Source organism: Cornus florida, unplaced genomic scaffold, assembly GCF_030987335.1.
Source record: "Cornus florida cultivar Cherokee Brave unplaced genomic scaffold, ASM3098733v1 CherokeeBrave_3.0.0_Hap2_Chr02, whole genome shotgun sequence".
NCBI classification, from domain to species: domain Eukaryota; kingdom Viridiplantae; phylum Streptophyta; class Magnoliopsida; order Cornales; family Cornaceae; genus Cornus; species Cornus florida.
Genome location: NW_026775572.1, coordinates 4,988,086 through 5,001,881, shown reverse-complemented (window position 1 = coordinate 5,001,881; position 13,796 = coordinate 4,988,086). Strand labels below are relative to the sequence as shown.

The window sequence follows — 13,796 nt, the reverse complement described above, 5'->3', positions numbered from 1 at the left end:
TGGTTATGTATAAATTTTCATAGTTTGCAGATAATTGTAGGTATTGAAAGAAGACCCTCCTTTACGAAAAAAAAAAAAAAAAAATTATTTATCAAGCGAAAGTAAGAGAGAGCCATTGATTTTATTTTGTGGCTAACGAAGCCAAATAATGTTAACAACTTGGAGGACAGATAGGGTAGTAGAATAGTGTGTATAACTCTAGTGAGAAGGATGGAACAAGCTGTGGTAATATTGGGAGAGCCACTTTTTTATAATATTGACTTCACTTCTCCTTACTTCACGAAGCCACTCTGGATCTTCACTTGTTGAGAACCTGAGGTCTACATGGTGAGCCCCTGTTGAGAAAACAACACTTAGCACATGACCATAAAACATACAATAGATGATACAATAGAAAATAAGTTTTTGCTATTTTTTGAAGCACTGGATCGACCCTTTTGAATTTGGAAATAAAAAATAAAAATTTAGTTCAAAATTTAAACTGATTTTTTTATTTTTTTTTTTCTTTTCAATTTCAATTCCAAAATATCAATTTTGCGCTTCCAATAAAATTTATAGGATGGTCGAGGGACTTGATCGGTTGTGTTCCAAGTCTTGTATATTCACTGCATTAACCTGGCTGTGCTCTATTTCATCTAGTTTAAATTTGAAAGATAATTTAGTGTGCTGACCTTCTTTTGAAACTATGGCCACTATGCTTTTGGATATATTCTTTAGCACCCTGCCATAAATCAAGAAGAAGTTGTGATATATACATATATATATATATATATAGAGAGAGAGAGAGAGAGAGAGAGAGAGAGAGAGAGAGAGAGAGAGTCAATCCTACCCTCCACCACTCCAAGGGTCTCTCAAACCATTGAAGAAGATAATATTGCTGCCAAACCTTTTTAGAACGGTCCCAATATCCTGCCCCAAACATGCAGACCAATTTTGAAAGTTAAAGTCATACATGCATTATCATTGCCGCACAAATTAAATAGGGTCGGGTCGGGTCAGTCTCATATATTCATTATATAGATTGCTCACATGACCACCGAACTCGGTAGTAATCCAGTTGGGCCTGGGCTCAATGTTGTAGGCTGCTTTGCAATACCGGGCTCGATCATTATAGTTCCATTCCGAGGCTGGAAATATACTCTCTTCGTTGCTACCTTCTGTTGGCATTATCATCTCCGTACAAGCCTGCCACAATTCCAAATCAATAATATTACACCAATTAATTTTATAACCTATACTATTAAATTGTTTGTTACATCATTTCAAATCTTCCTATCACGTTATATATCTCAAAATTCTTTCACTTTTTCGGTCCACAATGATTAATCAACACTATTACAACATTCATAGTCTATCGTAAAATACATGCGGTTGTCATTCCTATATATATATATATATATATATATATATATATATGGACAATTACATTTTCTTTTTTTTTTTTTCCCCTAAATTTACAAATCAAACATATAAGTCCTAAATATTTCTACTCTATATATTTTAATATTGTGTTTGGGAGTACCGAATTAACACTTTAAATTTGGGATTGGAAGAAATTTAGCATAAATTTTGAACTAAATTTCTTTTAATTCCAAATTCAAACCGTTGATTCGATACTAAAAAGAACCAAAAAAAGAAAAAAAAAAAAAAGAAAAAAAAAAAGAGAAAGTAATGATATATTATTTTCGACGAGAGGGCGTTAGTTAATTAAGTGATGAGGATAACAAAATAGGGTACTCCATGCAACCGGGCTTAGTTGAATCTGTGGAAAAAAGGATTAATTTCTTATAATATAGTATGTATTAGGATATTATAAGAAGAAATGATATGATTTTATAATCATCCAAATTAAATGACCATACTTTTGTGCACATGCTCTTCTTAATTACACCACATGCCGCTCTTCATTGGTGAAAAGCCAGGGAAGTGGAAGGGGTAGGTGATTTATCTAAAATTCTCAATGAGTTTTAATATTTTTTATTTAGTAATTAAAGATAGTATGTTCATTTATTATCGGTCCACATTAATAGTCAGTATGTTATAAATCTTCACTAGTAAAGATTTAGTATTATCATTTTTTTAAAACCAATTATCAAATTATCCATAATGAGTCACAAGGATATAAGTTTAATGAAAAAATATTAAGTTAGTAATATTAATATTAATATATATATATATATACACATATATTATTTTGACTTTGTAAATGATACATCTATTTTAAAATATTAATAGAAAAAAATAGATATTTATTTTGTGACAAAAAGAGTATATATATTTGGGGGGGTCGACTCGACCCAAAAGCTGAGGACCTAGATCTCGGTTGAGAGTTTGGGCTGGCCCAATGCACCACTAAGATGTGTGTGTTTAGATAGAATGGAATGTTTATTTTTTTATTCACTTTTCTTTTTCTTTTTGTCGGTTTTTTTCCGGCGTCATAGTCCAACACCGACATACATGTATAATTTTAGAAAATGGCCCAAAGTATCTCTCAATTTTCCAAATGTGACGGCGAAAGATTTTTCATTTGCTAACTTTTTACTTTATTTTTTAAGTTAATTGCACATAAGTCAATGGACCAAAAAAAGAAAAAGAAATGTGAGTAAAAAAGAAAGTGATATACATGTATAACTTTAGAAAATGGCCCAAAGTATCTCTCAATTTTCAAAATGTGATAGCGAAAGTTTTTTCATTTGCTAAACTTTTTTACTTTATTTTTGAAGTTAATTTGCACATAAGTCACCTGAATTTAAAAAAAAAAAAAAAAATTAGAGAAAAAGAGAGGAATATTGGAATATATTTAACACAAAGCAAGGAATATTGTGTACATACCTGCCATTGCCATTCGTTAAGGCCGTGAGGATCCGAATTATCGTACAGATCAAAACATGTAGCATTACCAGTGGTGTTGTAGTATATGTTGGCAGCACCGTACAACTTTGCGAATGTGTCATTTCCCGTTATTGGATCGTCAATTGCCTTGCACATCTGCACAATTTACAAAATATGTCAAAACTTCAAAGCTTTTTATTATTATTATTATTATTATTAGTTTTCATGCTTGCATAGCTTAAACTGATATAATATTTAAGGACAAAGAGTGAAAACAATAATTTTTGAATTTAAGGCATTTAGAAAAAAAATAAAAACAATTAAGTTAAAAGTAAACATTTCTCTCTCTCAATGTATACAGTTGACTTAAAACAGCCATCAAAGAAAGGAAGGGTGAAAATTAATTTACAAGCTCTGTTATTGAGATAAATAATGGCAAACCTTTGATAAATTATTCTCTATAATAGAATAATCAATTGCTACTAAATGTAAAATATTAGCCTATGAGGCTATGATAGTATTTGAATTATTTTAATAACCAAGACAACCACAAAAAAAAATCAAAAAACAATACTTGTTTGATTGGAAAAGCTGGCAAGGGATTGAGAAAATTGGAAGGAGTTGGATAATCCGTCATCGCCGTATAAGTATATGCTGTGCCAAGCCAACCCGCTAGATATCCAGCATCAATTTTATTTCTGTGAATAAATAAAAAATAAACATTAATATCAAATGATTCCTGATAAATTAAATTTAAATTTGCAAGATTAGCAACGATAAGTGCGAGTTAAGTTCTTACTTGCATATTCTAAATGATTTTCGGAGTACCTCAAACCCTCCTGGTTGATTCTCAGTGTCTTCAATTTGTTGCCATGACCCTTTGATCACTTTATAACAATTCTCACTCTCACTCTGTTTGTTTTTTTTTTTTTTTTTTTTGCAAGGAAACAATAATATAATAATTAAATGCCCGGTTTTAATATGTACTATATTATTTTTAGTAATACTGTAACTATGCATTAAAGTGAAGTGCACGTGCTTGAATCTATTTATATTAGATGTAGTTTGGAATCATTTCTCAAATATTGTTAAATTAATAATTATTTATCTCTAAAAGCTAGCTGGACAATCATAAAGAAACTATATATATCATTGCGTATACAATTCTGTCCATATGTGTAACCTTATCCTAAACCTCATCTCTAATGTCTTTATAGGTTGAAAAAATAAAGAAAAAAGTGCACTGAAAATATGTATGTATTTATGTGTGTGTGTATATATATAAATAGAGAGAGAGAGAGTTTAAGAGAGAGACTCTAAAGTCTTGAGTGATGATGTTGTTGAAGCTATATGGAGATGTAATGTTCTCGAAATTGAGGATTGGTGAAGAAGATGCCAAGGCTCCAATGGTAACATGAGGGTACTTCAACCTAAACCATGCGGCCAGCACTGCACAGTACATTAAAAAAATTCACTTACTGCATTTGTTTTTCATAAATTTCCTACCAAAAACCAACCATTTAAATTAAATGACCAGTTATTATATATATATATATATACATATTTTAAATGACCACCAACCATGAGTAAAATAAAATTAAATTTAGAATAGAGTAATTAATGAAATTAAAAAGAAATAGAAATCGTACTTCCTCCATAGGAACCTCCAAACACCACAACGGGGGAGTCAGTTGCTGACAAATTCTTCTTCAGATCAATGATCAGTGTGGCGTAATCGGCCAATGCCTGCGTAGAACTCAGATATCCTAGTGTACTTGCATTCTTGTAAGCTATATCTTTGTCACCCCCAAAAGGAATGGATTTTCCATAGAACCTATGCTGCAATATTATTGGCCATTTGGTTTCAAGGCATATTATTTATGGGATGGAAAATGACAAGAAAAATAAACCTTGTTATAAAATTTAAGGTATATACTACCTCAATGAAAACTAGAAGAGCCTTGAAAGTAGGGGCTTGCTCGAACATGAAGCCAGTGTTTTGAGTGAACCATTCAATGTCTCCTTCGTTTCCGGTGTAAACGAAGATTGGAGCGTTTGTTTTAGCACCGCCCCAGTACGTGTCATTGATCAAATATCTCTGCTGAAACGTCTGGTAGCTCTGTGGCTGAAAATTGAAGTGATCAAGAATTTGGGTGAAGTATTTGGTTTTGTAGAGCTGGTTTTCGGCGGAAAGCTGAGAAAGAAGTTGTTGTTGTTGTTGTTGTTGTTGTGGCCTAATGAAGGAATAAGGGAATCTAGGAGTGAATTTTGCAAATGAGAGGGAGGAAAGGAAGGGAAAGAAGAGTATATACCACAGGAAAATGAATCTAATAGGCATCATCATCTTCATGAATGGGTTCTGTGCAGAGCAGAGCAGAGCATAGAAGATGAAAAGTGAGAGATCGAGGCAGAGTCACTATTCTTCTACTTTGTCCATATATGTGAGAGATGGGAATCTCTCGAAATCTACGACTTCCATAGAATGAGCCAGAGAGGGGGCTGGGTTGTTAGCTAAAGTTGGAAATTTTCGTTGTTGCCTTGTTGACCCTTTGGCTGGAAGCTAGGTGGATTACAAAAAAGTTAATAAATATCTATTGATTATTAGAATGCTGTCCCATCAACTTCATTAACAAATAATTCCTGATTTTTTGTGTGACTCTAATAAATATTATTAGATTTTTATTCGTAACGAATAAGAATAGAATTTTCTGATCCCCGTTTACTTCAATTAATTGTCACAGTAACAAAAACCAATTGAAATTTCGATTTTCAATATTTATTATCTCATTGATTTTGCGAAGCATATGGATTCATGTCCAAAATTTGATATTTTTTAAACTCAATAATGCTGGATTAATTAATAGAACTTTTAACTTAATTAGTAAATTAATGTCACATTTTATGAAGAGTATATTATATAACTCATCATGGAAAATTGACCAATCTTACAAAAGGTTGAGTTGAAAAGGAGCAAAAACCAAGACAGATTTAAAATAATAGTGGGAGACACCTAGGGTTCTTCAGCTCTTTCTGTTTTATGCATATGGCCCCATGTTCATTGTTTGGCCACTATGAGTGATTTGTGTCACCTGTGGGGACCAACTTAGGTCATTTTCTAACTCCTCTGATCAGTAAACCCTTTACTTTTATTTTTCACTTCATCTAGATCTCAGGTTCATATGTGATGTTTGTTTGGTTGCGAATTAATACTCAAATTAGTACGTACAAGAATAAAAATTGAGAAAGCACTATTCGATCAATCATCATGACAGGTATAACCGTATAATTTAACCAATGATATTTATGGAAATAAAATTTAATTTTAGGTCCATTACTTCAACTGATTTGTTTGATCCACAAATTTTAATTAGTCATGCATGTAAATTAATAAAAAGATATGAATCATTCACTTCCTAATAAAGATGACAAATCAAAAGTGATGTGTCAAATAATTAGACCCAAATATTACATCTCTTGTGCACATAAATACTATACTATATACATATATATATATATAGAGCGGAGCCAGCATGTTCCTGGGTGCACTGGTCCCTATTGGTCCACAAGAAGTTTTTTTTTTATTTAAACATAAATTTGTAGGAATTGATAAAATGCTCCTCCTAAAATTAATAAAATGGCTCCTCTGCCAGTGCGCCCTTCAATCCACTAAATTTATTTTATTTTATGGGTATAATTTGTAAATATTTATTAAATACCCTCATAAAATTTTTAATTTATTCCCTATAAAATTATCTATTTCTAAAAATATCTTTAATTATTTATTTATTTTCCTTCTTATTCTTCAAATTTCTTTTTGTTATCTTCAATAACTTTTGCATTCTCTTTCTACATTAAAACCTAATTTTTTTTCCACTAGAGCAAATATCAGGTATTTGGTAAAAAGAATTGATGGAATTAATTGGAGCAATTAATTTCAAATTTAATTTATTCCTGTTGCCAATTAAATAGAAATTAATGAAATATAATTGCAATTTAGTTTCAACATCAAGATAGAAAAAGATATCTACTTCAACTACCAACAGAAAAATGGTAGACAAATAAATAACTTGTACTACATAAATGAAAGGTATAAATGCTACCTTGTAGTTGGGCTAACTGGGTTTTAGCTTAACCTTGTCTTAGTTCTTTTGTTTGCCCTTGTTGGGCTGCCTGGGTTTTTTGGCTCTATAGCCCAATTCACATACATTTATTTATTTTTTTTACCTATACAAATTGCTTCAATTTTTCCCGGTAAAAAAAAATTTGTCACAGGTATTTGTAAAGTTGACCAGACACACACAAACGCAAAGAGTGACACGCACAGAAAGAGTAATGATCACTTTTTCATCGATGAGTAAAAAATTGATCCGCACCATACATAATAATCATTAAATATTAAAAATATAGTTACCAAAATAACATAGAAATCACGTCTAACGATTACAATGCACGGTGTGAATAAATTTCTTACACACCTAAGAAAATTTTATTTCTGTATATTATATACGGAGTATTATTAAAAAATATTTAGGTAATTAAAGCAAGCATTCTAGGCATTTTATACTAAATTTTCAATTAAAACAATTAATAATAATGAGCGGGCCATCAACTTTAAAGTTGTTTTTATATTATTGTTATTGTTTAGAGTACTTACTTTTAGGAAGGTAGAGCACAGGCACTTAAATCCAAGCTATATTCTATTTAAGCTGATCAATTCATGGATATATTTGAATCCATATACGAGTTAATGCATGTTGGGCCTGCTTGTGCCCAATGCTTCAATCTGTGGATGAAACTCTCAGATGTAATGATCAATTTCTCTATTGCATATTAATTAATATGAAAGCGATTTGATCTGTTAAACATACCAATCTTTGCGTCTTTCACAATTTAAGATCATATCACGTGTATATCACCATGCAATGACCGTTATCAACCAGATACTAATATAAACCACAAGTTTTGTCAACTAAATTCTGCAGATTTTGTTTTTACACAGAGACTCATTCTTGGGTGTATCATTGTTGAATTAATATACGGATTACGTGGCCCACAACCATTGCCTTTGACTCCCATTTCGAAATTCCGTCTCCAAATTACAACTCTCTTCCTTTTTTCTTTTGTTTTTTTTTTCTTTTTTTCATAGGTTCATAGCTCTCGTTTTTTACTATATGTTACGTACTACTATTATTTTTTGGAAGAGTGCCTCTGTTTTTTTTTTTTTTTTCGTCTCCCAACTAATAGACAAAATGAAAGGGTATTTGACTCACACATGCGTTGAAATGGTCACTCACCGATTAAATCAAAATACACACCTCATCAAAAATTAAAAAAAAAAAATTGTATACAAGGTTAGAAATTGTTTAATTTGTCACTTAAAAAATAAAGTTCACAAAAATTTAAAAAATTGAAGTTTTTTTTGTAGAGAAATGTTAGTTATCTTGAAAATAAGTATTTCTTTAACTGTGTTTTTAAAAAATAATTTTTAGAAACAGTCAATCAAACAAGCTTTTGTATAATGTTCTAATTTTTATTTATCTGAAAATAAAAAATTATTATCAGAAAACAGAACCAAACAAGTCCTTAATAAGTTAGACCAGACAAATATATATATATATATATATATATATATATGCCTAATTAACAAAACTAGTTTAACTTGCACCTTATATATGAAACACTTGGTTATTGGTTGTTTGATCAAAGGAATGGTTCTTAGCCTTCCACTTTTATAAATTCATTATTTGCTTACAGGGACGGAGCCAGAAAATTTGTTTAGGAGGGGCACATTGTAATTTTGTACACCATAATATATAGGGTGAACTACATCAAACTCTCCTTTTCTATTTGTGTTTTTTACTAAACTCTCATTTTCTATTTTTTTTTTTCAAAAAACCCCCCTTAACTATTCAAGGGGGGTGATTTAACTAATGGAAGTTAGTTGAAAGAGAACTCAAATATAAATTGACTTAAATACCTATTAAAGCCTATTTAAAAATCTACTTTGCTTCTTATTTTTTTATTTATTAAATAACCTAAACGACATCATTCACAGAAATTAGCACTTCTATTATTTTTTTTTATTTTAACATTTTATTAGACTGACAAGTTCACATTAGTCACATGGAAGGAGTTTTTTTATTTTATTTATTTATTTTTTTTTTATAGAAAAAAATGATATTGAAATATAAAAAATAAAAAGAAGAAGAAGAAAACATGTAGGCATAAATATTAATATAAAAAAGGAAAAAGATTAGGCATTATTTCTAGTAGTGTCCCTTTAATAAATCTATATAAAATGAAAATCAATAAAAACCAAATAAATGAATGCACAATATAATTCTCAAATATATATATATATATATATATATATATAGCAGATAAATTTTTAAAAAAAAACCTAAATTTATACTGATCTGAAGGATGGATGGAAATGAAAATATATTATAAATAATATTTAATGTTACATATTATATATACCATTATATTATGATACAAATTATATATTATATTATAATGATGGAAGAGTACGTGTTGTTGCAATGGTGGAAGATATGCGGCTAAGAGTGATAATGGAGTAGATATATATGTGAGGGTATATTAAAATAGGTATAAGGACATTTTTCTCTAAAAAATATATGAGAAACTAAATGTCCAAACAGTTCCCTTTTAGCTAACTTCTGTTAGTTAAATCACCCCCTCTCGAATAGTTGAGGGGGGTTTATTGACAAAAAAAATAGAAAATGGGGGTTTAGTGAAAAACACAGATAGAAAATGGAGGTTTAATGTAGTTCACCCTAATATATATATAATATAATGTCCATGCATATAAATTAATGTTTATGAGTGTATATATATAGAGAGAGAAAGAGAAAGAGTGATATTTTTTGGATTAAACTAATTATAGATATCAAATATAAGGATTACGGAAACAATTTAAGAGGGAAAAATATATATATATAGAATATTATAAGGGAAAGAGAAAATTCAGGCGGGACACTTTCTATATTTTTATGAAAAACATATATATTATAATAAAAGTATGTATAAAATATAAGAGGGGAAGAAAATCCGGCCACCGGGGGGGGGGGGGGGGGACCTGTTTGCTCATGAAAGACTTTTCAAATGAGACGAAACTTAATTTACCTTCTACAAAACAAAATTGCTTGATGAAAATCAATTTATTAAATAGGTATCCACGGATCTAAAAAAATTGATGCCTTCTATGCCTTTTACTCTTGGTGGTATAAGTTTGTTTTGTTTCTTTCTGAATGTTATAAATAAAAGAGAGATTATAACTCTGTATTCTGAGATGATATATAAGAAAAGTTTGTATAGGAGGGATTATGTGTGATGAACAACTGAACTTTATATATATATGGTAATTATATATATGGTAATCCTATACAATATATTTTAACAGCCCCTTCAAATTTAAGCCGGGTTATATAAAGTCATATTGAATTTTGAAGCAAGATCTTTGAAACAGCCTGGTGGAAGCGATTTGGTGAAGACATCTATTATTTGATCATGGGAAGTAATGGATCGTAACTGTAAGGTCTTCTGAAGAAGATGATGATGAACAAAATGGCAAACGATCTCAACATGTTTGGTACAGTCGTGAAAAACATCATTGCGCACAATTTGAATTGCACTTCTATTATCACAATAGATAGGAGTGATAATGGATGAAAAAACTCACATGTCCTGAAGGAACCAACGTAACCACATAAGCTTAGACGTAATAACAACAACTGCCCTGTATTCAACTTCTGTGCTAGATTGAGCAACCACGGTTTGTTTCTTATTGCGTCAAGAGATAAGTGAATCACAATAGCCTGTGGTGGAACGACAATTTGTAGGATCTCCTACCCAGTCGACATCTTAAGAACAAGTGACGACTAAGAAGAAAAGTAAAGCCCATAAAACATAGTACCTTTAATATAGTGAAATGTGCGAAGAACTGTAGCAAAATGAGTAAATCTAGAAGCAGCCATGAACTGACTAACTATGTGGACGGCATGGGAGATGTCTGGACGGGTGATAGTTAGATAAACCAGACTACCAACCAGCTATCGATACAATGTACCATCTCGAAGAGATTCACCATCATGTAGATTAAGTCTTGTGTTGTGCTCAAGTGATGTATCAACAATCTTGCTGTCAGTTATGCTTAAATTCGAAAGAATAATGATCTCTTTCCAGGGACAGAGTCAGAAAAAAATTTCAAGAGAGGAAATAATTTTGGAGAAAAAAATACGAAACACATATATAATTCTATGAAGAATGAGAAAATTCATAAGGATACTTTCCATATTTTCATAAAAAATATATATATTATTATAAAATATATATATAATATAAGAGAGGGAGAAAATCTAGGGGGCACGTACCCCCAGTCCTTAATTGCCTCCGTCTTTGTCTTTTTTTTATTGGTGGGTAAGAAATTCATCTGCACCATACATAATAACCATTAAATATTAAAAATATAGTTACCAAAATAATATAACAATTACGTCCAACGATTACAATGCATGGTATGGATTAATTTTGTATTCACCTAAGAAAAAATTATTTCTATATATTATATACGGAGTTTTATTAAAAAAATATTTAGGTAATTAAAGCAAGCATTCTAGGCATTTTATACTAAATTTTCAATTAAAACAATTAATAATGAGCCGGCCATCAACATTGAAGTTGTTTTTATATTATTGTTATTCGTTTACAGAACTTACTTTTCTGAGGAAGGCGGAGCACGGGCACTTAAATCCAAGCTATAGCTTGGTTTACACGTTCTTGGGTGTATCATCGTAGAATAAATTATACGGATTACGTGGGGCACACAGACATTGCCTTTGATTCCCATTTGGAAATTCCGTCTCCAAATTACGATTCTCATTTGTCCTTTTTCCTTAGGTTCATGGCCCTCGTTTTTTTATATGTTAACTACTATTATCAATTTGGATTTGTACCCAAGACTATTTTGGTTTTTTCACGAACTGATATAAATCTACACGAGTTTATGATTATGAACTCGTTTATGAGCTTATGTTTATGATGTGTTTATAAGTCTTACACAAATTTATCCTATTGAAGGTATACGAGCCAACTTAATATTATTTAAGATTGGTCCGTTTATAAAACGACCTAAAAATCAAATTTGAGCTCGGTTTATTTGTTTATAAACCAGTATGAGTTGATTCTTAAACGAGTGAAGTCTAAACCATTTATGAATAACTCAATTTATTTGCAATCCTACTTCTCTTATGAGGCAGAACAATTTTTCAAAACAGGTGAATTTTTTGTTATGACATTTGGAAAGAGCTTTAGGATTTGATTTTTATAGTTAAACCATAAAAATAAGTTGAAGATTCGTGCCGGATTAACAAGATCATATTCGTGTGTGGAATTGAGTAGGAGAAATCATATTATTCTTACTATTAGCAGTATAAAAGGATTAAAAAACAAAAAAAGTACCACATGTAAGTTGGTAAGGTTGAACGATATTTTATATATATATATTATCGTTATATGAATTCTAATAGTTTGGTTTGCTGAATCCAATATTTGGTCTAATCCAATGTTTCTGTTTCATGTAAATATATTTGTTTTCTATCATTTTCATTAATTTTGTCGTTGTTAAATATATAAGGGTTCTCTTAGATTTCAACATTCGTCGTTTAGTTAACCTAAACTTAGAAGGCAACAATGAATGACAAATGCTGACCTATTGTGTCTATCCTATATATATATATCTTATTTTCTATTCCTTTCTAAAAATTGCTAAATTAACGATCTAAAAGTTTATGCAGTTTTTGCTCTCATATAGTCGCAATCCACGCTTGTGTGCTGAGTGAGAAGAGTGTGGATGCGACCCTTTGGATGATGAAAAAAAGACCTCCCAGTCATTGTTGCTTTAAACATTTTCGTTGGAGTGTAGTTTCTCATAAAGTAATATGTGTTGTTGAATTTTCAAAAATAGTTTTTATTTTATCAAAGTTGTAAAAAAAAAAAAAAAAAAAAAATTAGTAATTACCGACAAAAAAGAGTTGTAAAAAATTAAACATATTTTTTTGACTTTATTTTTATTATTATTATTTTTTTATGTTTTACTATTCTCAATATTCAAGAAGGATAAAGTGAAAAAATAAAAACTCCTATATAAAAAATGTAGGAAAAAATAAAATAATTTGGTTCAAAATAGGGAGGCATATATGGACCAGATCAAATGGAGCGAATATTTGTACTGGGTTGATTTTTTCACCGGGCACATATATAGTGCGCATGATATTCCTGTTGGTGTATAAACACTACCTCCATTAATGATTTGGTTCAAATAGGTCAATTCCGTCCCGCTGCCATTAACGGAACTATTTAAATAACTAAAATAACCTTGTTATGAAAAAAAATACATGGACCTTCCTCCTCGACACACCTACCCTCTTCTTCCTCCTTACACCACCATTTGCGGCCCACCTCACCATTTTATGTTTGTATATAATGAGGGGAAGGACACTTTGGGAACAAGAAAAGGGCATTTTGGGCATTTAACATTTCAGATTGTTAAGCCAGGAAGTGGTCAATTGTACCAAATTTTCAAATGTGTTGGACTTAGATGCACATTTACACAACTGATATTATATGGTGTTATATGTAACCGTATAGGGTGTTTTACACAATTTATTTGTTTTTATTTTTATTTTTATTTTGTCTTAAAGACATTTTTAGGTGTTTTATTCTTCAATTTGACAAATTATTATTATTTGATCAATTTGAAAAATGTATTAAAGTATTTACACGTTCGGTATATAATGATTTTTTTTTGGGTACTTTATCCTATCAAGAATTGTGTTATGCAATTCAATTTCAGAAGAGTTTGTTATATGTTGTATTGTGTTTATCATTTTTCATAGAACTTGTCTAGAAACAACTTTTTGAAAGGGAATTTGACTTGCACATGC

General features: G+C 30.4%; 1 protein-coding gene across 1 annotated transcript; it reads right to left on the bottom strand.

Annotated features, from left to right (window-relative positions):
- Positions 1-67: 67 nt before the first annotated feature.
- Positions 68-5,391, bottom strand: LOC132293252 (uncharacterized). The gene is made up of 10 exons (XM_059790631.1): positions 4,772-5,391; positions 4,482-4,671; positions 4,148-4,281; positions 3,632-3,744; positions 3,407-3,530; positions 2,833-2,988; positions 1,030-1,185; positions 830-909; positions 672-721; positions 68-335 (listed from the first exon to the last, which is right to left on the bottom strand). The coding sequence occupies exons 1-10, from the start codon at positions 5,180-5,182 to the stop codon at positions 199-201; spliced, it is 1,551 nt and encodes a 516-aa protein (XP_059646614.1). The 5' UTR covers positions 5,183-5,391; the 3' UTR covers positions 68-198.
- Between the last annotated feature and the right edge of the window lie 8,405 nt (positions 5,392-13,796).